Here is a 25,214-nt window from a genome sequence, read left to right on the forward strand (position 1 = left end):
TGCTGGTACACAAGGTAAATCACAAAAATCATATAATAAGGAGAATTTAGTACCACATTGAAAAGTGCAGACATTGAAGATGCATAAAAAGTGATTCCAATAATAACAATAGGCTAAGACTACCCTGTTCTGAATTATATATGTCACTTGACCAATGACGATCATAAATCATGTCTCAGAAATTACATAATACTACATAATACATAATACCATGTCATAATACAGCCTTTCTCTGTGTATTAGAGGGAATGCAAAATGTATTTTAGAAAAAAAAATCCCACAGTGACCTTTTGGGGGCTCTGTAGATTTTTACTATTATCTTTCATTCCAAAATGTCACTTTTAGCAGTTTAATAAATACAGGCCCAGGTTCAGCTGAACTACAACTAAACTGCAGCTTAACCAAAAGTGTGATGAAGCCGCAGGTGATCCAGACCCGGAAAATTGTAACTGAGAGGAAATTAGTTTCACCTGTCTGACTTCCCATTATGAAGAAAGGAAATTAAAAACAGCACTGAACCATATACAGCATGCATTTTATCATTTACAGTCTAGTTCCACTTAATCTTAAACCTCTTTTCAGCCTCTGCAGCAGGTTCATTTAAACCTCAGATATGATCACCTCTAGTGGCATTTAGGTGACTATACAGGACTCAGGAACTGGATTAAGACTGAACCACTGGTGCCTCGCTCCTGAAAACACAGCAACGGTGTTCAAGCAACGTGATTTTGTTTAAGACAGCACAGGTCTTAAACCTGTCTTAAACCTTACACCGCAGGTAAGATAGTGATGTTATATTATTATTATTATTATTATTACTATTTTATCTTACTTATCTGTATATATTCTAATAGGACATTATTCTGTTTATGTTTTTATTTCACACATGCTTTGGCAATGTTAACATCTGTTTCCCATGCCAATAAAGCCTAGTTGAATTGAACTGAAATAATGACAGAGCAACAGCCCCAACAGAGTTTTAGCACCACAACACAATATAAAATGCTGATTGTAGTATATTTCTGGCACTCATTATATTGTCCTATAGCACAACCCACCTACTCTAAGTAGACTGACACAACCCACACATTTTGGAAATACAATTTGACCCAGGTCTGATGTAAGCAAAACTTGTTAAAATGTTGTCGTTGATATTGTTATTTATTAAACAATTCCATACATGCACTGTGTGTTTTATGAAGTTAACTGTATGGATGGTAAGCTTGATGTTCCTGACTAAGCAAGCCCTTTGACACGAAAACAAAATTTGTTTTTTGGCCTAGATTGAAAAATGAAGAGAAACCCCATATGGCTTCATTTTACTGCCAGTAATTTGGTGTTTTGGCTTTGCTTTGTGTTTTTCTCCTGCTCTCCATTCTACAGTAGATATGAAACAAACAGGAAAAACATAAACATAAATAAGATTACCTATGATTCATCAGGCTAACTCTGGCTGATAACATCATGGCTTGACATTTTCTTTGTTTTGACAGTGACATTTCAGTGTCTTCAGCGCACAAAAAATTGTACTGGAGGCATAACATCAGTAGTGGTAATGACTTTTTAGGCTCATAGTCCAATTTTGTATCACAGCTGACATTTAGATGTCTGATGTGAGCTCAGAGAGCTTGGAGGTAAAGAGGAAACAGACACAAAGAGGCTGCTGAGCTTATGTTTCTGGAAAACTAGACTTTTAAGTGAAGTATGCTTATTCCCATTTGCGTTATCTACCTGTCAACTGTAAACACGATTTTTCAGAGCGAAATGATTTAGTTTACTACTGGTTTGTTTACCTCAAACTCAAACGTCTCCAAAGCACTGCCTCAAAATAAAATGCAACACTGCCCTCTAGGGGTCAGAGGTTGGAGCATGTCTTCAAATTTAACTTCATGTGTTAACCACAGAGTTTCTGATGTTAACATAATATATTAAATACTGTCGGTCAGGCATTATAAGGAGTTAAGTTAGAAAGTAGAAAATGAATAATTCCCTACTTTGTAATATAATCACAAAAAAGCAGCACTGTGGCTTCATGAATTTAATAAAACACGCAAAACATCAGTTTGTTGCTCTTATAACTTTGCGTTTTACGAGAAAAATGTAATGTTTCAAGGAACCGTCAAGGGCGCTATCTTTAGAGGAAGCTAAACGTGTTCGTGACTGTGTTGACTGCGCATGCGTCATGCTCTGTTCATGGTTCAGGCGATCTACTCGGACAAAAGAACACTTCTTCGTTATTCGATCTTTTTTTACATGAGTGAACGCACGCAAACGCAGTTTGGAGTTTGGAGATACAGACAATTACATGTGGACAAAAACCTTCTGGATATAAAAGCCCCTTAAAACAGTTGTATATCATCTTATCTTAACACAGATTATATTGTTTCATAGCTTTCTCATTATCACAAGAAGAAATAGCATTAGTCATATAGCAGTGGTGGCCTCAGGAGTACTCAGATCTTTTACTTAAGTCAAAGTACCAGTACCACAGTGCAGAAATACTCTGATAGAAGTAAAAGTACTAAAGTATTAGCATCAAAATATACTTAAAGTACCAAAAGTAAAAGCACTCATTGTGCAGAATGGCCCATTTCAGAATAATATATGTTACAGGATCAAAGTTACTGGTGCAGTCATATGTACATCACTTTAAAGTTGCAGCTGGTTAAGGTGGAGCTAATGTTAATTACTTTATATACTGCTGGGAAGTTTAACCTATAATAATGAATCATAATTTATTAGTTGTTTTATATTTTGTATTGTTAATCTCAATCCACAAAATAACTAGTAACTAAAGTTATCAAATAAATGTAGTGGACTAAAAAGTACAATATTTCCCTCTGAATTGTAGTGGAGTAAACGTATAAAGTAACAGTCAAAATACTCAAGTAAAGTACCATAAAATTGTACTTAAAGTACAGTATTTGAATAAATGTACTTAGTTACTTTCCACCACTGGAAAGCAGGTAGGTTTGACATTAGATTAGATTTACATTTTTGTGTTAAGTACTTTGCTTGCAGAATAGTCAGATTGCCTAAAGAGAAAGAATCTGCTTTTGTGTTACTGTAATATGTGAAACCAAAAAGCATATTTATATAAGTTTGGCAACAAATAAGTACTTATAAATTTACATAAATGTTATTAATTTTTATCCACACAACCCTCTTGATGTGGATGACTTTGCTTGACTCACGTCTTAGCAAATAATAATTACAATAATAATAATAATAACTAATTTTTAGGGCAGATAAAGTTATGAACGTAGAAAGTAAACGACAATAATTAATTAAGCATGATTGATATAGTTTGACAAAATAATCTTACCTCTTGAAGACTGTGAGAAGAGGTTGAAAGTTCCAGAAAAAGCTAGATCAGGGCCTTGAGTTAAGATTGCTTTATCAATAATGAAAGTATAATAAGTTGTTGCAAGCAGCTAATACGTGAGACAGAAACTTTCAATTTTAAATTGTAATTATTATATAATAATAATATTATTTTTTAAATGTAATGCATACAAATGTAATTTGGCACATTTGGGGAAAGTGACAATAATACCCTTAAATACAGGAAGTCTACAACAAAGCAATTTCCTTCACAAAACTAAACAAGCTAACAGACTGTATTTGCACTTCTCAGTCTGTCCACTAGATGGAGACATGGATGTGTCTAGTCCTGGTAATTTTTAAGGTTTCCAATCTGCTGCTCTCTTGGTGACACAGATGCAAATATATGGTCCTAGTTTTCAAATGTTGATACACACTGTCAAGACACTGAAGAGAACTGTAATTTATGGATTAGCATGATCTGTCATCATAAAAGTATTCATTTCAATAATTAGTTTGGTATCACCAGACTGTCTGTCTCTACACCTCTGATGTGTCTTGAATCATAAGGATGACTCACATGTTGCGCCCATATGGAGATCAGGTTACGTTATTGCACCAGATTTACATATCAAGCACAGTAGCGGAGGGTGAGGAGAGGGCAGCTGTGGAAAGATAATGAGATTTTGACTCCATTATACCCTGAGGATATGGTTTCAGTTTGGATGTACTTCCACTGTGATAATTACAGCTCTGAATTCATGACAGGATTGGATGACCAAAGTGATATTAGGTTAACATTGATGCAGTTAAGTGATCTTATTCAGGGAAACAATGCTCATTGATGCTTAATCTATCTATCTATCTATCTATCTATCTATCTATCTATCTATCTATCTATCTATCTATCTATCTATCTATCTATCTATCTATCTATCTATCTATCTATCTATCTATCTATCTATCTATCTATCTATCTATCTATCTATCTATCTATAAAAAGGAGCAGTGCTGCCAGTGTCATAAATGAATCCTTATATATTTTTGCTAGAGTTCAATTCAATTTTATTTTTATTGCGGCAATTCATAACAGAAGTTGTGTCATTGCACTTTTCCTACAGAGCAGGTCTAGACTGTACTCTTCATAATATTATTTACAGAAACCCAACAAATCCCACCATGAGCAAGCATTTGGCGACAGTGGCAAGAAAAAACTTCCTTTGAGGCACAAACCTTGGACAGAACCAGACTCAATGGTGGGCGGCCATCTGCCGCTGCCGTGTTAGGTTTGGAGAGAGAGAGAGAGGTTTTGCGGTGGGGGAGAGGGAGGCACAATGCAAATACCACCTAGAATTTTTTTAAAATAGTAGAATTGTAATTGTAGTGTTAATAATAATAAATTAATAATAATAGGAATGACAGCTATAGGAATAACAATGACAGTATTAGTAACAGTAGCAGTTGTCGAGCAGGAACATGGGGGCAGGAAGTGGCCACAACCATAGATTCAGTCTCTGCAGCGCCGGAGGCAGAAATATCTGCTGAAAGCGACAGGAGAGGAGAGAAACGAGCACAGAACTACAGGATGGCGAAGATGTCGAGTTAGTAACATGCAGTAATAGGATAAAAACGCATACAGATGGAGAGGGAGAGGAGGAGAGAGGTGCATCATGGGAAGTCTCTCAGCAATCTAGGCCTATAGCAGCATAACTAAGGGCTGGTTCAGGGCTCACCTAACTATAAGCTTTATCAAAGAGGAAAGTCTTAAGCCTACTCTTAAATGTGGAGATGGTGTCTGCCTCCCGAACCCAAACTGGGACCTGATTCCACAGGAGAGGAGCTTGATAGCTCTAGTTTTGGAGACTTTAGGAACCACAAGTAACCCTGCATCCTGGGAGCGCAGTGTTCTAGTTGGGTAATAAGGTACTATGAGCTCTTTAAGATACGATGGTGCCCGACCATTAAGAGCTTTGTGGGTGAGGAGAAGGATTTTAACTTCTATTGTGGATTTTACAGGGAGCCAGTGCAGAGAAGCTAATATTGGAGAAATATGATCTCTTTTCCCAGTTCTTGTCAGTACACGTACCGCAGCATTCTGGATCAACTGGAGAGTCTTAAGGGACTTATTCGGGCAGCCGGATAATAAGGAAATGCAGTAGTTCAACCTAGAAGTAACAAATGCACGCACAAATTTTTCGGCACCATTTTGAGACAGGATGTGCCTGATTTTTGCAATGTTACCTAGGTGAAAAAAGGCAGTCCTTGAAGTTTTAAGAGTTGTCATCTGATAAATAGAGGAGTTAGGGAGTGATGTGATGTGTCTCATGATCCACCCGGACTGATCCTCACTGATAATCTGACAGACAAACAGGGGGTCGCTGTTTCCCTCCCACATCGGTGTAGCAAACAAAGGCAGCACAAAGCTTGAGTGTCAGAGAGCGGGTGAACCCGAGCTGACAGCCTGGCCCAGCCGGCAGAGAAGACACAGAAGCGCTCTGGTGACGCTGCATACGTGGTCTTTATTCACGGAAACTGGCTTGTTTTCAGTGTGTAAAGCAACACCACAATACCATGCATGCATGCATACATGTTCAAATTATACAAATAGTTATTAAGCAAATGAACAAATAACTATGTCTTCATATAGGATACCAAGTATAATTTGTTAACACAAAAGCAAGTAGGTAGATTTTCACTGTGACATGTAACACTAAAGGATACACTACAACTCTGTGCAACTCAGGGCTGTAGCTACCATTAAAGACACTGAGGTCATGTCCTTGGTTTTGGTTTTTAGCAACAATTAAAAGCTAACACTTTTCTTTTTTAGACTCAATATATTTAACTTTAATATATATTCTAAAAGATTTCAATGTACTTTATTTACTTTTAGGCCGACAGAAAACAAATAAAGGACTCTACAGAGCCCCTAAAGTCCTGCAAAATTATATTTTTTATCATGTGCATAAAGATTGTTACTTGTCTGAGATCCAAAAGATCTAAAACAAGATAATTATTTTAATTTAATAATAATTTGTTTGCATATCTTGAACACAAATTATTATGTTGTTCTTACAAGATAACAAGACTAAGAGTCTTCAGCCATGCTAGCAGCTCCATGAGGCTGTACAGTACTTAGGCACGGTGGTGCTTTGAGCTAAATGCTAACGTTAGCGTGCTAACATGCCCACAATGACAATGCTAACATGATGATGTTTAGCAGATATAATGTTACCATGTTCACTGTGAGGCTGAATGTTGTGCAGGTATTTAGTCATAAACCAAAGTACTGGACAAATAAAAAATTTGACCTGATGACAGCACTACATGAAAAGTTTAGTGATCACCAATAGTCAATCCAATAGTTGATGAGACATTTCACTCAAAGAAATGTCAATGTTGTGGCGCTAAAGAAAAAGTCAGAGGATCACCAAAGTCATCAGGATTCATCCTCTGGGGACCATGAATGTCTGAACCAAATTACCTGACAATCAATCCAATAGTTGTTGAGATATTTCAGTCTGGACCAAAGTGGTGGAACAATATAATTCAACAGTTTAAAAAAAAAAAAAAAGATTTCAAATTATAGTCAAAATCTTCTGGAGTTGGGGGAGTCAGACATTCATGAGTATTTCTAAAATCTAGGCTAAGGCCCTGCTACAACTTGTTTTAACTGTGCCAGTCAGTGCTTTATCTCAGGTCACTGTGTTTTAATGTGATGTGCATACTGTACACAAGTATATATTTCCATAATAAACACTGATATCAGTGGCGTAGGATGGTTATGCAGGTTTAAAAGCGTCTGAGAAATATATCACAATCTCTAGGACAAGAGTTTATAAACCCTTGTCCAAATGTAAAGGTCATGGAGATATAAGAAGTTTAAGCAAATATGTCATTTTACCTCCCATTGGCTGCTGTGAAGATTTGTATACAGTTAAAAATGTATTGCTCAGTCCTTCAGTGGTTCCCAAAGAGCCTTAGGGGTCCATGTGGGGGCTCTGGGTGTCCTCAGCACATTGAACAGTTTAGATTCATTATATTTACTCAAAAGTAGCACAAAAAATAGGGACTGCAAACAGATGGCAGCAGTTTCTCCCACCCACACAGATTGTTATGTAATATTTATTCATATCTACAAATATATTTCCTTTACAAATGAGGTTTATTGGATGAAATGTGATTAAACAGGGCTCTTTCTTGTGGAATTTAAAATCTTTGACATAACATTTGCCAAACGAATCCCTTATTATCACTGTGCTAAACCCCAAGCAGTGATATTACATACTGAGATTTACATATTCCTTATGTTGTTGGGGGACCTCCTGGAGTCTCCCTCAGGGTCCCAGACAGTCCCTGAAGCCCACTTCGGGTACCTCTCAGTCTCAGCACACATATACTCGAGGATGGGCGGTGCAAGCCAGCCTGTGCAGCTTGTGCGCATGTTTGGATGTAGCGGTGCAGGTCATCTTCATCTTCGTCGTCACTGCATGTGTTGATGTCCAACTGGAAGGGAAGATTTGCAAAATAACAGCGTTCAGAAGACATCGCGCTTTAGATCGGAGACACCGACAGATCAGGTGACATCATGAGCAAAGTGCAGGGTGGGATGAAATGCGTGAAATACCTGCTTTTCATTTTCAATTTCATCTTTTGGGTAAGTCCGCTTCACTAACAGTTTGAACAGCCTGCTCATCTTTATTTTATATTGTTTTGTTAGAGGAGCCGATGTTTGATTCATGCATTTTAAAGCTTTGTTTGCTGTGGAAAACCTGTCAGTGCTCCGCCTTATCCGAGTGTTTACATGTTCAACATACTGCAGGCTAACAGTCTGTGTGTTGATATAGTTAGATCTGGTTTTTAATGAACCTGGTTTCGTTATACACTGGAGAACTGGGGAGTTCATTCCCTCAATCCACCTGCTCGGTGCAAACTATTCTCTGACTTTCGACTGTTTCCTGAAATTCTCAAACTGCATAATGCTATCAGTCATCTTATATTCATCTAAATCCATTATGAAGCGCTAAAACCTCATTACAGCTATCTATGAATGCTTTTATTAATTAATGAGTAGCCTAAATCACACCTGCCTGTAAGCCACTACCCCTTATAACGCTCATGTGATTTATGTACTATGTAATGTACTGTGATCATCCTGCAGCACAGTGTGTTGCTACTTTTCCAACACACCCACTGTTCAGATCCTCTCTCATGATTTGGCATTGAGCTGAGACTTTCCTCTTGCATGTCTGAGAGTGTGTAGGGTGTGTGTGTGTGTGTGTGTGTGTTTTTACAGACAGGGTTAATCTGTTTTGGGCTGTTGTGCTACATTAGATCTGGTCAGATAAGGTTACCTGTGGATTCACTTATTATTTGTATAGATGATGGGAATACACTTAGTTTAGCGCCATAGTTCCCAAAAGTTTTGGCCTGTAACCGCCTAAAACAAAGCTACTTGTGATCCCTCATGCACAAATGCAACATGTTCAACTAAAGAGTGAAAGAAAGATTCATCCTTTTCAGATTTGTATTGTTTTAATAATTTTAAGAGGCCCAAAAAAGTTAAATAATTCAAGAAAAAAGTCTGGAAAAAGTAGGTCTGTGTAGCAGAAATATATTTTTTCTGCGTTCTCAGACCCTGCAGACTTCTGCAAACCACTGGGGGTCCCGACTCCCAGGTTGCGAACTACTAGAGAACAACATCAGTGCCAAATTCATTTGTTTACGCTCCCACTTCAGATTGCAAAGTCTCCATACATGTATTTTGTTTAAATTACTTCCTTGTGTTAATTCAGCATTATTTTAGAGCTGCTTTTCATTGTATTATCTGTAATGGGTTAAAATAAATAGATTCAAATAGATATAACCAGTAAATGAAAGGGCTGCAACTAACAATTGTTTTAATGATCTGATCACTGATCACTGTCACTGCCAGTTATTTTCATGATAATCTTTTGGTCAATAAAATGTCTGAAAATAGCGACAAATGCTCATTACAGTTTCCTAAAGCCAAAGGCGATGTCTTCAAATCGCTAGTTTTGTCTGAAAGAGATTCAGTTTACTATCACAGAAGATGAACAAAAGCAGCACATCCTCACAACTGACAAGCTGGAACCAGGTACCCCCCCACAATTAATTGATTACAACTTGTTACCAATAGTTGGAGATTAATCTTATCGAGTAAGCGACTAACCGCTTCAGCTCTAGATGTTATTACAGACAACTAGACAATTGTTGTCGATGGATGGTCATATTTTACTGCCAAATGATACAGTATATATGGATTTAAACCCGCTGCATTGAGTCATCTGTGCTCTGTAAGACGATCACTTGTGTCACTCAAAAAGACAGCGGCCTCTTTGTTTAGGAGTTTCGGGACTGAAAGCAGAGCTGTTGTGGTCGGAGCCAAAAGGGGCGTACAGTACGCTGTCATTTTGGGGTGCAGAGCCAAACAAGCAGCCAATGCCAGTGTGAGTTACATCACCCAGGCACTGTGAGGCTGGCACAGCCTGTGGCTGAAATGCACCATGGGAGATGGACCACTGATGCTGTGATGCGTTTAAATATGATATTCTGATGGTCCACACGGAAACATGAGCTGCAAAGTGTTCGGGTTTTCTTTTCCCAATCATTTTTACTCTCGCATTAGTTACACTGTTAAAGGTTGAGGTGATTTGTTCACCTGCAAACTCATTTTCAGAAATATGGGTTGTAATTTAGTTTTCAACCTGTTAATTATTTGTTCACATTTGGATTTATTGAGTAAAATTTTACAAAACTCAACTTATTTTGTTATATATGAAACCTCTGACAAGAGTAATTATCCTTTTCGATATACATTAATACACTTACACATATTTAGTATTAAAACCCTTCATCTGTCTTTTAATTAAACATAACAATGGCAGTTTAAACCAAATAATGCCAGTTAGCTGTATGCAGAAGGTCAGAAGGATTAACTTTCTGAGGGTGACACCTGGTTTCAATCGATTGGTTTATTTCTGGTCAAGCTCGCCCAGGGAGCAATGACAAACCCATGAGGCATATCACACCTGATATTCTGTTTTTCATCTTAGGGTATACTTCAACATATGACCACTAAAAACACGATTATTGCATGGAATTGTTTGTCTTATGCAGAAAACAAAGTAAAACAGTTTTTAATTCATAGAAATAAATGTTCTTTTGGCTACACGTGCAGCCTGTGATCTGTTTGACAGTCTGAACAAGTCTCAAACTCTGGTTTCAGGCAGCAGTTTGTTTAGAATAAACAGAAGAAAAAACGGGCAGTGAGAATCAAGAGCCACTTTGCTGACGAGACAAAGACAAGAGCGCCACCTGCAGAATCTGAATAAACAGAAAAAAGCCAAATGAGAAAAAAACAAAACATGATGGGCCTCAATGTTTAACTGTGAAGTAACTTCTGGGCAAACATGCCACGACACTGAGAGCTTATCACCAAAGACATCATTTAAATCCTAAAAAAACGGGGACCACATTTCAAGAAGGTTCAAAAAGTGTACATTGTTATTCTGCAAAAGTGTGTAATTAGGACATGAATATTGATTATATAAGTTATCATTCCTCAGCTGTCAGGCCTGTTGGTGCTGGCTCTGGGACTTTGGCTCAGGTTTGACCCAGAAACAGTGGAGCTTCTGACAGGTGATGGGGCCCCTGACACCTTCTTCATAGGTACGTGCAGCCTCCAGTCATACCTCACCTCACCTCACATCTACAAATCATAAAATATGGAGCAAGATAATAAAATTGTGCATTTAGTTATTTATGTATTTTATTGTGATGAACTGTTGGATTGTCTTGGTTCAGTGAAGTTGTTTTTATTAACTCAGTAGTGCCAGTTCTGTGTACATCCACCACGCGACAATGCAACAATGCAGAAATGGGCTGCAGCTTTTTTTTCCATACAAGTAATGATATGAGTAAGGATGTGGATTTTATCAGCCACAGAGCAGCTGAAAAGTACAGAACAAACCAACAGTTTGACATCTTGATGTAACAAGTATCAAATGTGAGACTGTGAAAGAACTCACAGACATAATTTTTCTGGATATGAACGCACATTTTTGGGTATAAAATAATCAATCAGAGTGCACGGGGCAGTACCAGATTTCATACCTGATGACATCAGGTTTTATGGTGCATTGTAAAAATCATTGAACAAACCCTTGTTAACTTCCCAAGGGTTTCCCAACCGCCACTTTAACTGAGGAACCTTTCAGGGGCCGCAGGTGTTACTGAGCTGTAATGAACGCTTAACGGGCACATTTTACTCTCAATGCATTGTAATGTTTCATCACTTCCTGTGCACAACACACGATGGGAACTCACTTTTTTTAGAGGTTTCAATCATCATTTATATCCTCGCTTATTAGGCCCATTATAAATCCTCGGATGTGCCACCACACCACTCACGTGACAGATGGTGCTGCGCGCCGAAGGGAAGTGAAAGAGGGCATGTCAAATGGTTATTGCACCATTAGTGGTAGTGCTGTGGTTTATGGGTTTATGGAGAGAACTGCTCGTTTACAAACATTGCAACACTGGAATAATACAAATTGATCAATCAGAGTTGCTCAATCAGTTCAAAATGGATCAGAGCCTTTAACTGATTAATGAACAGCTCAGCCTCTTTGCTGAAATATGTTCTAAGGTTGTAGCACTTTGTACTTTTGATTGATAGTAAATGAAGAGTTTTCGCAGAGAAACACCCTTCAGTGTGTAGTCGTGTTGCAGTACTCCCTACAATAGGCCCTCTCTCTCTCTCTTTGTGTGTGTGTTTAGGAGCAGATGATTTGAATGAAGCCCATTCTTGTTACTCCCGTTTAGACCATGACCTAAAATGGTGACTTCACGTCATCAGCTCTCTGCTGTGGTTTCATGGAACTGGCTGCCTCCCTCGGGACATGAGTAGCAGGTTGGGTGGGGCAGGTGACAGGAGTCTATCCTGAAGACTCCTTTAATAGCAGTCATAATACTGTACCATGCAGGGCATCCTTGTAAAAAAACAAAAGTTTCATATAGTAGCTTGTGAAAATGTGAGCGGAAAAGGCACAGGGACCAAAGTCTTAGTTTTAATTCTTAATTCAACTTGTGTTTAATATGATAAAAGCCTAATTGAGATTAAAAAATATTTTTCAAGAGACACTTTGCCAAGAATACAGCGTAAAAAACATTACAATCAAATTGGCAAACAACCTATTCTGTCGTTTAGGTATGAGGACACAAAACACACAATATAAACTTTACATTAATGTTGTCATACAACGCATACAAGATATTATTCAAGATGTCACTGAGCTAAAATATACTTATGCTCTCACACAGTTATCTGTTTATGCAAACTACTATAGGTGAGATAATTTTTGTTCAGTTTGGTTTAATTTGACATGCAAATGTCATAGAGCTCATCCAATTTGTCACACACAGTTTTAATGTGCACATCTACTCAAGCACCTCACTGTACTTTATTGTACTTCATTACACATTTCAGCAGCAAATATTGTACTTTTCACTCCACTACATTTACAGTTACACTTACTTTGCAGATTACGATTTTACATACAAAAGATATGTTCATCTTCTAACATATGTTGCATACACATTAAACTGCCCAACAGTGTATAAAGCTGTTAGAATAATCTTGAACAGCTACAACATTAAAATGCATCAGTACTAATAACCCAATAACGTATAATAAAACACTGACAGGGGAAAATTTGTAATGGGTACTTAAAGTACATTTTGCTGATAATACTTCTGTACTTTTACTTAAGTAAAAGTTTGAATGCAGAACTTTTTCTACTTTGGTGTGTTGTCTGAATCCTTCCTGCACAAGTGTTGATCTGACCTGGAGCAGCCCTTGTTGTTAGGCAATAACAGACGGCAACAGATTACTGAATGCGAAGTTATCAATTTATCTAAATATCGGAAAGAGCCTTCAGAGCATCGATCCTCTTACATTGGAGCCTCAGCAACAAAATAAATATCATCATGAGCTCCCAGAGCAGAATGGTGGAGCGTTGCTGCCTACATTTATCTCTAGCAAAGAGACTGACAGAGTGATACCATAACAGGGCAAAGTGGCAGCATTCCCTGTGGGTGAATCACTTTCCATTCTGTCACCTTTGCTGCTCTGTACGCCAGCATGTAAACAGCCATTATGTGCAAATAAAAGATGCAGACAGAGAGAAACTTAAGAGACAGCGAGATGTTTACACTCACTAATATGTATCTCTACCAGCTACCAGCGTTTACAAGGAGGAAGTATAGTTGGCAGTTGTCTGCTAGATATCACCAGTTTTACAAAGAGGAAGTGCAACAGTGAAACAGTGCATATTGAAGTCAGTCATTAAGTGATGGAAAACATCACCAGCCAAGATCAGTTCTGTGTAGACACTTTGTATATACAGTAGAAGATGTCTTGGCCCATTATATTTTCCATTGCTTTGCTTTGAAGCAGTGTAACCCTCGCCTCCAGACCCCGTCAGCACAGCCGTCTATTCACCTCGTCTTTACCTCCCCTTTTGTTCAACAGCAGGAAAACAACAGCTTGCAATCCCCCCATGTGGATTAATTAAATTGCTGCAGTGGTTGCTGTCTATGTCACTGATTAGGCCCTTAGCATGGACCTCAGGGACTGGTCCGGTGTATAGTTACAGTGTAAAGGGCTCAGTAGTGAGGGCTGGGAGAAGGGGAGTAGACCGGGAGAGGTGACGACATCCAGGAGCTGGGATGGTGGGGGATGTAGTCAAATTCTGCAGCAACCAAACCCCTGAAAAATTTGATTTGCCTTTCTACCAGACAGATGGCATCTGTTTTACTGCTTTACCCTGCAGGACCATGAATGCACCAAGTCTGAGTAATTGGAAATAACACTAATGTATCAAAAGAGTAACCCAGAAGCCTTGTTTCTCAATAGACTCTGTAGCTCCATCAGCTTTAATTCAAATGTAATCGTGATACTGCACAGAGTCTGACTGTGCCTCTGAGACATGTATAGACAGGGAGGATTTCCAGCTATTTGCAGCTTGCCTGCAGCAGGACAGAGACCAGCGTCTTGTTTTGTTCAACACATTGACAGGGACAGACAGATGGCCACTACCGGTATTTATTTTCAGCGGTTTCAGTTATTGGACTGTCTCAGCAAGCACTGATCCATCTTGAAACCAATATTTTTCTGGAGATTTGTAACTTCTTGTAAGTAATTTAGACACGATGACCCCTACAGCAGGACACAGTTTATACACTGATTCTAATCTGACAGATTATCAGTCATGATAAACCAAGTGGAGGCAAAATGACAAAGAAGTATTATTTTAAGCAGTGAGCCAAACAATAAAAAGCACCAGTAGTTTCAGTCAGAGATTCTCTTTGTGTCTCAGACTTCTTTCATCTTGACTCAAAGCTTCTTTTCGGCTGGACTGAAGGTGCTGCTGATAATCAGACTGAATTGTGGGAGGCGATTAAGAGGTTTTAGGCTACTCAGTGAGTTTCCTCCTACACTTTTCTGCTGGTAGCCAAACACAACAACAGTCCTTTTATAAATTGTGCCTCAGATGAAGCTGTGAACTGCAGTCATGTGACGGAGCACTAACACACTGTGATCAAATTCTAGTCTTCTCGTCTATTTAGGCTATACAAACATTACATGACTGGTGGATTGTTCATTTCCTGATTTATTTCTAGAGAGCAACACAATTTAAAGTTCTAATCTATCTGCCTTTTGTCTCCTCAGCTGTGTACATGCTTCTCGGTGCAGGCGGGCTGATGATGATCGTTGGGTTCTTTGGTTGTTTCGGGGCTGTACGCGAGTCTCAGTGTCTTCTTGCATCGGTGGGTTGAAGTGCTCAAAAGTGCTGCCTTTCGTGGCATTATTCATGTCTTGATGTTCCTTTACTACAGATACACTGTATGTGACACAATCCCTCTGACGTTTTGATGGTAACACTTTATTTTTACAGGTCTGTAATTTTGAAATAAAATTTGTCCTTGTAATTTCCATGAAGTTTCCTGGAAAGATCTATGTGCAATTTGGGACTAATTATAGAGGAAATAGAGTTTGATTAGTATACTTCCCTTGAATTAATTCCAATTAATTGCTAGTGTAACCAAGATTATTGTAGTCAATGTGCAGCAGGTGAAAGCAAAGTGAAATCTGCCTGCAGACAAGCATACAATTTAACAAATATTGAGAGTAAAGTTTCTAATAACAAATGAAAAATGGATGAATTTACTTTGGTTTAAATGGAGCTTTTTTCTTTCAAGGGCATATTAATATTTTCCCTTTAAGTAAAGTAGCACCAAATTACTCCTTCCCAGAAAACGTCCCTAGGAAATAATTAGGAAATTGACCAAACATTCTCAGAGATTGTTTGGTCAACTGCTGTTTACAAGGTTAAGAATAAACTTTCAATATCTTCAAGTATCACTAGAAGGCAATAACAAACCTCTTTTTTCTGTTCTGCAGTTCTTTGCTTGCCTTCTGATAATCTTTGGAGCAGAGATTGCTGCTGGTGTGTTTGGATTCCTAAACAAGGAACAGGTACAACACTTAAGTAATTGATTTTTTAAATCAGATTGTAATATATCTTCTAAATTTACAAACAACCCCCCCCCCACATGTTTGTTATCTTTTATCAATAATAGATTGTTGAGGAAGTCCAAAAGTTTTACAGTAGCTCCATCGCTGATGTCTCCAATTCAAATGGCACCGCAGTAGCATTAATTTACCACAAAACCGTGAGTAAAACTTGGCTTGTGTTCAGTTGCCTCCTTCACATGGTTGCCACGATTAACGCCACCTATTCTTTTTACATTCACAGCTGAACTGTTGTGGAGGCTCCACATCCGACACGTCTAACACACTTTGTCCAGAGGCTGCCAAGGACACCGAGGTCACCCAGGTGAAACCTCACGCCTGCTATGACACTTTATACCCACATGGTGGCAGTAAAGCACTGTTTTAAGATTAAAAGAGCTGCTGCAATTTAGTGTTGGATCTAAAATTCACATAAAATAATTCACAGCAGGATCTGTGCAGTACCTGTAATTAACAATATGAATGCTTTACTGTTTTTAGGACTGTTTCACAGCAATAACAGACTTCTTCAATGAAAAGCTGCATATTATTGGATACATTGGGATTGGTGTTGCAGGAGTGATGGTGAGAATGTACAAAACCTTGAATTTAAACTTCATAAACCCAAAATACTGATTCCACTTCACAATCATGTTTAACCATTTGTCCTCACTGGCAATTCGCTGACTATGCTACTTCACATGAAGCTCCACAAATGTTTTAACGTGTCCCAAAATTTGTCTGATTTCAGATCATAGGAATGATCTTCAGTATGGTTCTGTGTTGTGCCATCAGGAACAACAGGGAGGTTATATAGATGGTGAGTTGACTGACTGATCCCTTCATAATCAAACCATCTGTGTAAGAAGGGAAACACCAAAGTTACAATTTCAATGTCATTTCTCATAGTCCATCCCAGTTGTCCTAGTCCACGGTGTCCACGGGCCAAATTCAACACGGATAAGCTGGATCGTTATCTTCACACCTCAACTCTACCAGCACTGAAAATGTATTTCTCTGCTCTTTTCCATAACACATGCTCTGCTTTTGGCACAACTCTGTGACATTCCTCGGTTTCAACATCTTTTTGTTTCATTGCTGGCGCTCCACAGAGGCGACGGCGCTGCACTGCAGCTACAACACAGTACATGAAGCCTTCTTTGACACAGGAATGTTGTGTATTGCTGTAAATATGAACACCTATTTTGTGTACTTGCTGTTAACATTAATTTTCGTGCCCTAGTTTTTTTTAATGTAATTTATAGGCCTTATGCCAATCATACTTTGTGTGCTTAAATGTTTTGAGGACTTGTCTACCTTTGCAGAGTAAATTTCCATTATGTGCCTATTTAGTCACACAGACAAGCCTCCAGCTACCGTACTATTTAGCTATTCCTTGTGATTTGAGTATGCACATAGCGACTGTGCTTGTTCCCAGCCACCACTCTCAAGTATTTCTACTTTTAAAGCACAATAGAGGAAGTGTAGACATGATATCAACCCAAAGGGTTAGGAAAGGTCTGATGATAAACTGCCACTCTGTGAACCTCCGAATTTAGATAAAAAAGGTCATGAGTAACGCTCCGTCTCTATAGCACTATAGCATGTGTGAACTGTAACAGTGAGCTAGTTTGCATTTCGTGTGCATTATTTTGGATGTAAATTTTGTTGGTGTGCCAATAAGATGTGAATTATAGAATAATATAGTTTTATGTCATACTGTTAACCATAATAAATAAAACACACTGGGTGCTTTTATTGATTTGTTTGGCTGTTTTCTGTTTCCCATCTATGAAGTGTCTGAATCACGTGTTTGCTTCTTGTAAGGTGTCAGTGGTGTCTTACGCATGCAAATTTTGTGGTCGGTGAGGTTCCTGAACACGTCAGAGCTCTGTGTCAACTCATAGAAATGAAATGGCAGCCATTCGGAATAGCAGCACAGTGCTAAACCAGAGTTAAATAAAGTTACATATAGACCACAGGGATTCTTGAAACAATATTACACTGGCTCGACAAAATCACCTCTGCAAGGGCCCCACTTACCTACTTACTTATTGCTCAGACACAATGAGAAACTGAGGAAGGCCACAGGATGTGGTTGAAAGCTTTGCGATCACCAAGTGGACCTTGTGTCGAGTATGAACCTTCAAGCTTAAATGGTCCATTGATTTCAGTGTCAGTATGCATTTGTTAAGCTGTAATTTATACAGATTTCTTACCAAACGTATAAAGCACAATGTTGATGTCAAAGACCTTTGAGATTTCTTTTCATTACACATTCAAGACTTTTGTTCCTGCCTGATATATATTATAGTGTTTTAAGACCGGTTCAAACAAGGTGTCTTCCAGTGGTGGAAAAAAACTAAGTACATTTACTCAAATACTTAAGTACAATTTTGAGGTGCTTGTCCTTTGAGTATTTTCATTTTCTGTTTCTTTATACTTCTACTCCACTACATTTCAGAGGGAAATACTGTACTTCTTACTCCACTACATTTATCTGATAACTTTAGTGATAAGTAACTTTGCAGATTCAGATTAACAACACAAAATGTAATCAACAAATTAATTCTGATGTATTATTTCTAGGTTAAGAGTTTATTGATCCCCGGAGAGAAACTGACAAACCTCCCAGCAGTATATAAAGTAATTCAAACTAGCCCCACCTTCATCATCTCCCGACATTTAAGTGATGTACACATTAATGCATCAATAATTATAATCCAAATACATTATTACACTACACAAATCCAGAGGGTGCTATATTTCACCAACAGGCATGCGTTTGCAGCTCTGGTAGAGCATATACATATATATAAAAAAACAGTTCATAATGTAATGAGGTGTTAGTTATGGATGTCCTCCGTAGTTTAAAAAAAGAAAACCTTCATGCAGCATTAGTTATTCTGCCTATCCCCGTTATGTAAACTGGTAATACTGGTTTCCCTACATTTGCATGTCCCTTGTTAGGCCATTCAGTAAACCAATCCATGAACACAGAATGAGTGTGCTGCAAATTTTAATGTATGTATCATATACGGTATGTACAAAACACCATCACAAACACAAAACATGGAAACTCATTTTTTACATGCTCACAGTCACAGTAATGCCTTTATTTTTGCTAAAAGCCTTGCTTCTTCAGAGAGAAATGTCAGTCTGCTGTATTAAGGCATACATCAAAAATATTCTTCTGTGTGAAATTGTGGGTATGCATACTGAAATGTCTAAACTGAGGTTATGTGAACAAACACATACATATATAATGTGCATGAATGCATCTCAAGTTTTTCAGATATTAAGATACGACTGCAGTTCAGACTACTAAACAACTGTAGGGTTAATATCATGTAACAGGACACTGTTTATCGTTCGGCAAACATATATATGGTCCCACGTCAGTAGGAAGGTTCATGATCAGTCAGAATAAACATGTACACTGAGATATTGCTGAAATGTTAAAAAAAAAAAAAAGTTTTGTAAAAAAGATCCCTTTGCAATAATTTGTGTAAATTGGGCCCGATGTATCCCCCACTTGAAGCCTTTGTGCCAACTTGAAGGCTTTGTAACATGAGACAGCAATGGAAAAGGAAGGGGAAAAAATGTTCTGCAAGTTGTTAGATTTCAGCAATCCAAAATAAAACTAGCATGCAGATACAAAATAATATGAAAAGTGAGAAAACACAAAAATAGGTCTCTCTCTTTGATGGAGTGAGCTCCCCTCCCTCACAGAGGGAAACAACACAGGACTGTCTTAGGGACAAAGAAAGAATAACACTGCAACTCTGAGTCCCCCAGCCCAGTAAGGCTAACAGCTTCAAGTGCAAACATTGGCCATCGCCTACTGAATAAGTCACAAAAGTGTTCAAGTGCAACACAGTTCTCAGACCATACACAAGATGAAATCTTAGGTCTTTACATCCTGAAGCCTTTCTGACTCAGTCAGACAAGACTTGCATGATTTTTTTTTTGCTATAAACTGATGGTATGTAGCTGCCAGTTGTTCTACCATCTACACTCGGAAAGGTCCTGTGCATAGCCAGCCATCAAGTTGATCTACTTTCATGGCGACAGGAGGCTTAAAGGTGAGTTGTCCACAATGTATTCACCAATGCCAACAAAGTACATAACCTGCGCAATGCCGAAGAGAGGAGCAATAACCAGAGCTCGACAGCCAGCACCTTTCAGGAAGGCGGAGGGTCCCTCGTTCCGCATTATTTTACTGTGGAGAACCAGAGGGATGGGTTTATTTATACACACGCACAAAAAAGGTACAGAAAGGTAGTTATGAAACAATGAATGACTCAACTGTCTTACCTCACACAGTCCACAACGCCATTGTAAGTCTCCTCACTGGACCCTTTGTTCAGTGACTGCAGTCTAGTCTTCACCACTGGAAAAAGAAAAAAAACAAATGAATCATAACATTCCTGAAACATTACAGAACTGCTACTAATGAACAGGGCACCATCGTGGCTGACACGGCTCTCAAAACTCACCATCACAGGGGTTAACAGCCACAGCGGCAGTAGACCCGGCCACACAGCCTGAGAGAAAAGCCCAATAGAAGGGTGACGACTCCTCAGGACCGGGTTTGCCCAGGCGGTTCAGGTTGGCAAACAACGGGAAGTAGACAACAGAAAAGGGAACATCCCTGAAAGCAATGAAACAAAATGTTGATTCATACTGAAAATTTGTTACACAAGTAACTGGTCTAACAAGTTAACATGGTTCCTCTTCAAGGGGGAATAAGTTTTACCTCATCAGTGTTGCCCCCAGACCTTTGTAGAGCCCCTGGATGCCCTGCGTACGGAGGAGTTCCTTTGCGATCTGTGTGGCAGATACAGCTCGTGGAGCTGAGACCACCGTGCCAGAGTTATAGGAGCGGCTGAGCATGGTGTTGGTGGCCACGAGCTTGGTGGGAGACATCATGACTGGTTTTTGCTGCTGGATCGCTACGGAAAAAAAAAAAAACAAAAAAAAAAAAAACATTCATATACACACACGATGGCATTGGGGCTAAGAAGCAGTGTTTTGAGTTAAATACCCACACAGATAATAGTCAATATTAACTTTGTATTCTTCTCACCGAGCCTGCCTGCATCCTGTAGCTGTATCTTGAGCATTTCCATGGGGGTGGTGACAATGACCTGGCTCATGCCCGCACCACAACCTGCCAGCATCTCTTTGAACACCGTCAGCCCCTTTCTGTTAACACATAGGAGAAACATTAAGCAACACAATTGGTGGGATACTGTATTTTCCTAAGATGATGATTTCACAAGGTGATTTTGCTTACCCCTCCTTGGCGAGGTGATGCCTGAAGAAGTCATTAGCAGCCAGCTTGATTGCCTTCTCAGGGGTGACCAGGGTCAAATTTACAGCAGCACCTGAGGAAAAACAAACACAATTAGCACTGAAGTCACAATCATGTCATCATTTAGCACTTTCACAAAAACATTCCCCACCACTATCATTACAACATTACAATGTAAGAAGTCCACTGTATAGCTAATCTACACACAGACAAGACAAATGCTCAATTTAAAAGTAGCTTCAGTCATGGTGATGGACAGGGATTAAGTGAAGAGAGTTTCAGAAGGAAATGAAATGAGAAACAAGCCAAACACAAGACAAGAGAAGATATGAGGAGGGTAATGAGGAAGAGGAAGATGCAAACAAGCCTATGAAGTATATTGAGATAGTTTATGACAACAAGGCCCCTTTGTGAGGAGAAAACTTTAAGAAAAGGAAATCAGTATGTACTGAAAGGCTACAAATCAGTAAGTAAGTTAATGACGACAACGACGACAGATCAGAGAAATGAAGAGATGTTAGTGAAAGGACAGACCGAATCCTCAACTATGTACTGTGTGCGCAGACTTTGGGCAAACTTAAAAACTGATCTGTGAGACTGTTGACCAGCTAAAATAAACTTTAGTATACCACAGATTCATTTTCAAGATTAACCAAGATCTGCAAGCACACAATTCATCTTCTGAAAAAAATGAGGATCCACGACAAGTTGACAGGACAGTGACGAGACAACCAAGTAGTTATTAAGTAGTCAAATTATAGAACAAATAGATGGCAACACAAAAACTTGTGCCTATAGTTTTAAATAGAGCAATATTGTAAGAACCATGTAATGATTTGCCTCCAGCGTGGCTGCGCCTTATCGGCTAGCCTTCAATATCCCAGGGGGACCCAAGTCTGTAATATGAAAAACACAGTTGCAAACAAACAACATTCCTCACACAAGCAGAGGCCCAGACTACAGGTCTCAATTTTCCTCATATTTAACTATGTCCACAAGACTTTCCTGTTCTACATTAAAATCAATGAACTGATAATTAAACAGAACATGTGTTTTCCAACTTACTGCATGAATGTTATTAAAAAACACCAGAGCTTAAAGCTGCAGAACCACTTTGCATGAGAACAGCTTTGGCCACTTCTCTTTTACAGAACTTATTCCAATTCATAACTATAAATCAAGCAACTCATGCATTCAAAATACACTGTACCTGAACCCTCAGCAGTATGCATCCAGTTGTAATCATGTAGTCAATGTTCAGCCTCACCATAGAAAGTTCTTACCCTCCCCTACATGTTCTAGCCTACTGGTTTTTAATATTCAGATGTGTATAAATCTTACCTCTGTACATTCCAAAGTACCCCTCTGATCGAACTGTCTTGACAAGGCAGTCCATCCTACAGAACAAGAAGAGGAAAATATATATAAAAAAAGAAATATTTTACGTCAGCCTAATTATTTAAATTAAAAATCAAGGCCAGTTATTTAATCACAATGACAGATTAACAAGGAAATAGTGATTACTCTAAAGGAAACATAGATGCTGAGAAGGTAAATGCAGCAGTAAATTTCCATCCTTCAAAGGCATTCGAAGGTATTTTGACCACCTCATTGGAGAGGAATGAGAAAGATGAACAGTCGTCATGGTCCATCAAGTCAGGAATGTCCCTAATTATACACACTCAATCTGATGCCCTGTATGTGTCATTGTGGGATTAGCAAGAATAGTACTGGATTATACATGGACGTAGTAGGTTTAATGCCAAGAGATTTGGCAAACAGAGTGTTGCCGTGTATGTCGTGGAAGACAAGAGGATCTAAAAACACTTACATGCTCTTGTAGACCTGCTGACCTTGTCTCTGATTCTGCAACCTGGTCTTTGCCAAGTCAATGGGGAAGACACAAGTAACCCCAACAATGCCAGCAATACCTCCATTAATGAGTTTAGCTGGGAGGCTGAAATGAGACGACAAAAAAGAAAGCCAACATTTTAAATGTGGAAATTAATATCTTAACTGTAAAATAATTAAAAATGAAATGAAGGTACGCCTATATTGACAGCTGAAATGAAAATTCTTCTGAACAGCTTCTGAATTTAAAGGCTTTGCTGCTTTTCTCTCTTTAATACCATTGTAAATTCAATATCTCTGGGTTGTGGACTGTCAGTTGGACACATTGGACTATGGGAAAACAGTGATAGACATTTTCACTATTACTGACATTATAGATAAAATGATTCGTCAATATATTATTAATGAAAATAATTGTTAGTTGCAGCCTTAACTATATAATGTTAAAAGGTGCCGGCTAGGCTGTAAATAACAACAGTTTTTAAATCATCGACCAAGATGCCAGTTATTAGTTTCTCAATGAATCATTTAGTCTAGGAAATGTAGGACCAGTGAAAGCCCAAGGTAACGTCTTTAAACGTCTTGTTTAATCCAACCAACAGTCAAAAACACAAAGATAAATCAGTTTACAATGATATACAAACAATAAAGTAGCAAAACCTCCCAAATGATAAACTGGGACTATTCTTGAAATATGACTTAAATTATTAACCAATGGTCAAAATAGTTACACAACTCTCTGTCAATGGACTACAGTGAAAACTGATTACATCTATGCAAATTCCACTATATGGAGAAAAGGAGAATGAATGAGAGTTACCTGATCTGCTGCTGAGTCATGATGATTTTCAGATAAGATAGAAGTGTAAAATGTAGTGAAGTAGATCCAGGTGTTCTTCAGTCAAATCAATGAATGAAGTCCTAGACAGCAAAAAGGGAAGGAGTTACTTTACTTCTTTAGAATATATGGGCAAGTTTCTGAGTACTCACTCACAGACTGTACACAGAGCTTATCCCATCCACACAGCAGGGGCTTTGGCTTATCTAGGTAGCTCAGAATCACGGGACCGTGATGCAGCAGCTCCGCTACTAGAAGTATGAGTAGCTAGTGCGACGCGTGGGCGTGTTCTACTTCACATACCGGAACAGCATAATGAGCATTACCGCCTTTCATACATTCTTGATCATGATTGAGAGTTAGAGCTGAATTTCGAAGTAACATGCAGGCAGCGGTGTGAACCTAGAGTGACTTCGCTGTAAAGTGAGTTTTATGCGATAACGCCGATGCAAATCAATGAGAAAGAGCTGCCGTTCCTTCTTTAAGTGCAAATATGCCACTTTTATTGCATCTCAAATAAAGATTCTGCATTGATCTATCAAGTTAACCTCCCATTGCAGAAAAACTGTTAGAAATGAAGAGCAAAAACAACTTCTATACAGCTTTGTCTCATAACGGTTAAGAGCCGTTCTTTCAGTTTCATACATAACAGTTGGTTAGGTTAGCAGTCGACGTTAGCTAAGATACCCATTCAGAACAATGTCCTCCCTAAAACCGAACAAGCTGGCTATCGCGAATAATTTAATGACTTTAAAAGGCATACTAAACTATTTAAATATAGATTAAAACATTACACTTACCAAATGATTGTCTTGTTGTTATTTTTTAAGATTGTTTCGAGCCGTTAATGTCTGCCTCAACGTTCGTCGTCGATCGCTTCTGCTAATATAGCTATGAGTAGACAGACTGGAAATTTCCATTGAGTTTTAAGCGGGGGGCGGACTCACCGATACTGTCGTTGAATTGAAACCAATCACCGCTTAGCTAGCTTGCATGTTCTGAGTTCATTGGCTAAATTTGACCTTGCCCTTGCTTTATTGGAAGATAGACCGATCAATCAAACTGTCCAAGCACTCATACAGTTACAAAGACGGATATGGGTGACAGGGTGAAAGAAACCATGTTTGACGACCAAATTCTTCATATTGTTATGGTTACACCTTAAAGAATATGTATACAAAAGCTTAAGGTTAGACATTTTTTTTTGAGAGATCAGCTTGAGGTCTGTGAAGGGCTCAGGGCACAATTCCTGAAAAGGATCTTAAGGATGATCTTAGTCCCATTGT

General features: G+C 38.6%; 2 protein-coding genes across 3 annotated transcripts; one reads left to right on the forward strand and one right to left on the reverse strand.

Moving 5' to 3' along the window:
* Positions 1–7,764: 7,764 nt before the first annotated feature.
* On the forward strand, positions 7,765–17,680 carry tspan2a (tetraspanin 2a). 2 transcript variants are annotated; one of them, XM_044214983.1, is made up of 9 exons: positions 7,765–7,981; positions 10,914–11,016; positions 15,080–15,177; positions 15,812–15,886; positions 15,991–16,083; positions 16,167–16,247; positions 16,424–16,507; positions 16,674–16,742; positions 16,832–17,680. In XM_044214983.1, exons 1-8 carry the CDS (start codon positions 7,913–7,915, stop codon positions 16,737–16,739), a joined length of 669 nt encoding a protein of 222 aa, XP_044070918.1. In that variant the 5' UTR covers positions 7,765–7,912; the 3' UTR covers positions 16,740–16,742; positions 16,832–17,680. The 2 variants fall into 2 exon arrangements, with proteins under 2 accessions (XP_044070918.1, XP_044070927.1); XM_044214992.1 differs by lacking the exon at positions 10,914–11,016 and having other exon boundaries at positions 7,771–7,981.
* Positions 17,681–18,924: 1,244 nt separating this feature from the next.
* On the reverse strand, positions 18,925–24,878 carry slc25a55a (solute carrier family 25 member 55a). Its single transcript, XM_044214969.1, has 10 exons — positions 24,729–24,878; positions 23,911–24,011; positions 23,071–23,196; positions 22,581–22,636; positions 21,222–21,312; positions 21,012–21,130; positions 20,682–20,877; positions 20,422–20,576; positions 20,240–20,315; positions 18,925–20,144 (listed from the first exon to the last, which is right to left on the reverse strand). The coding sequence occupies exons 2-10, from the start codon at positions 23,928–23,930 to the stop codon at positions 19,985–19,987; spliced, it is 999 nt and encodes a 332-aa protein (XP_044070904.1). The 5' UTR covers positions 23,931–24,011; positions 24,729–24,878; the 3' UTR covers positions 18,925–19,984.
* Between the last annotated feature and the right edge of the window lie 336 nt (positions 24,879–25,214).

This window comes from Siniperca chuatsi, linkage group LG2 (genome assembly GCF_020085105.1).
Source record: "Siniperca chuatsi isolate FFG_IHB_CAS linkage group LG2, ASM2008510v1, whole genome shotgun sequence".
Classification (NCBI taxonomy): Eukaryota; Metazoa; Chordata; class Actinopteri; order Centrarchiformes; family Sinipercidae; genus Siniperca; species Siniperca chuatsi.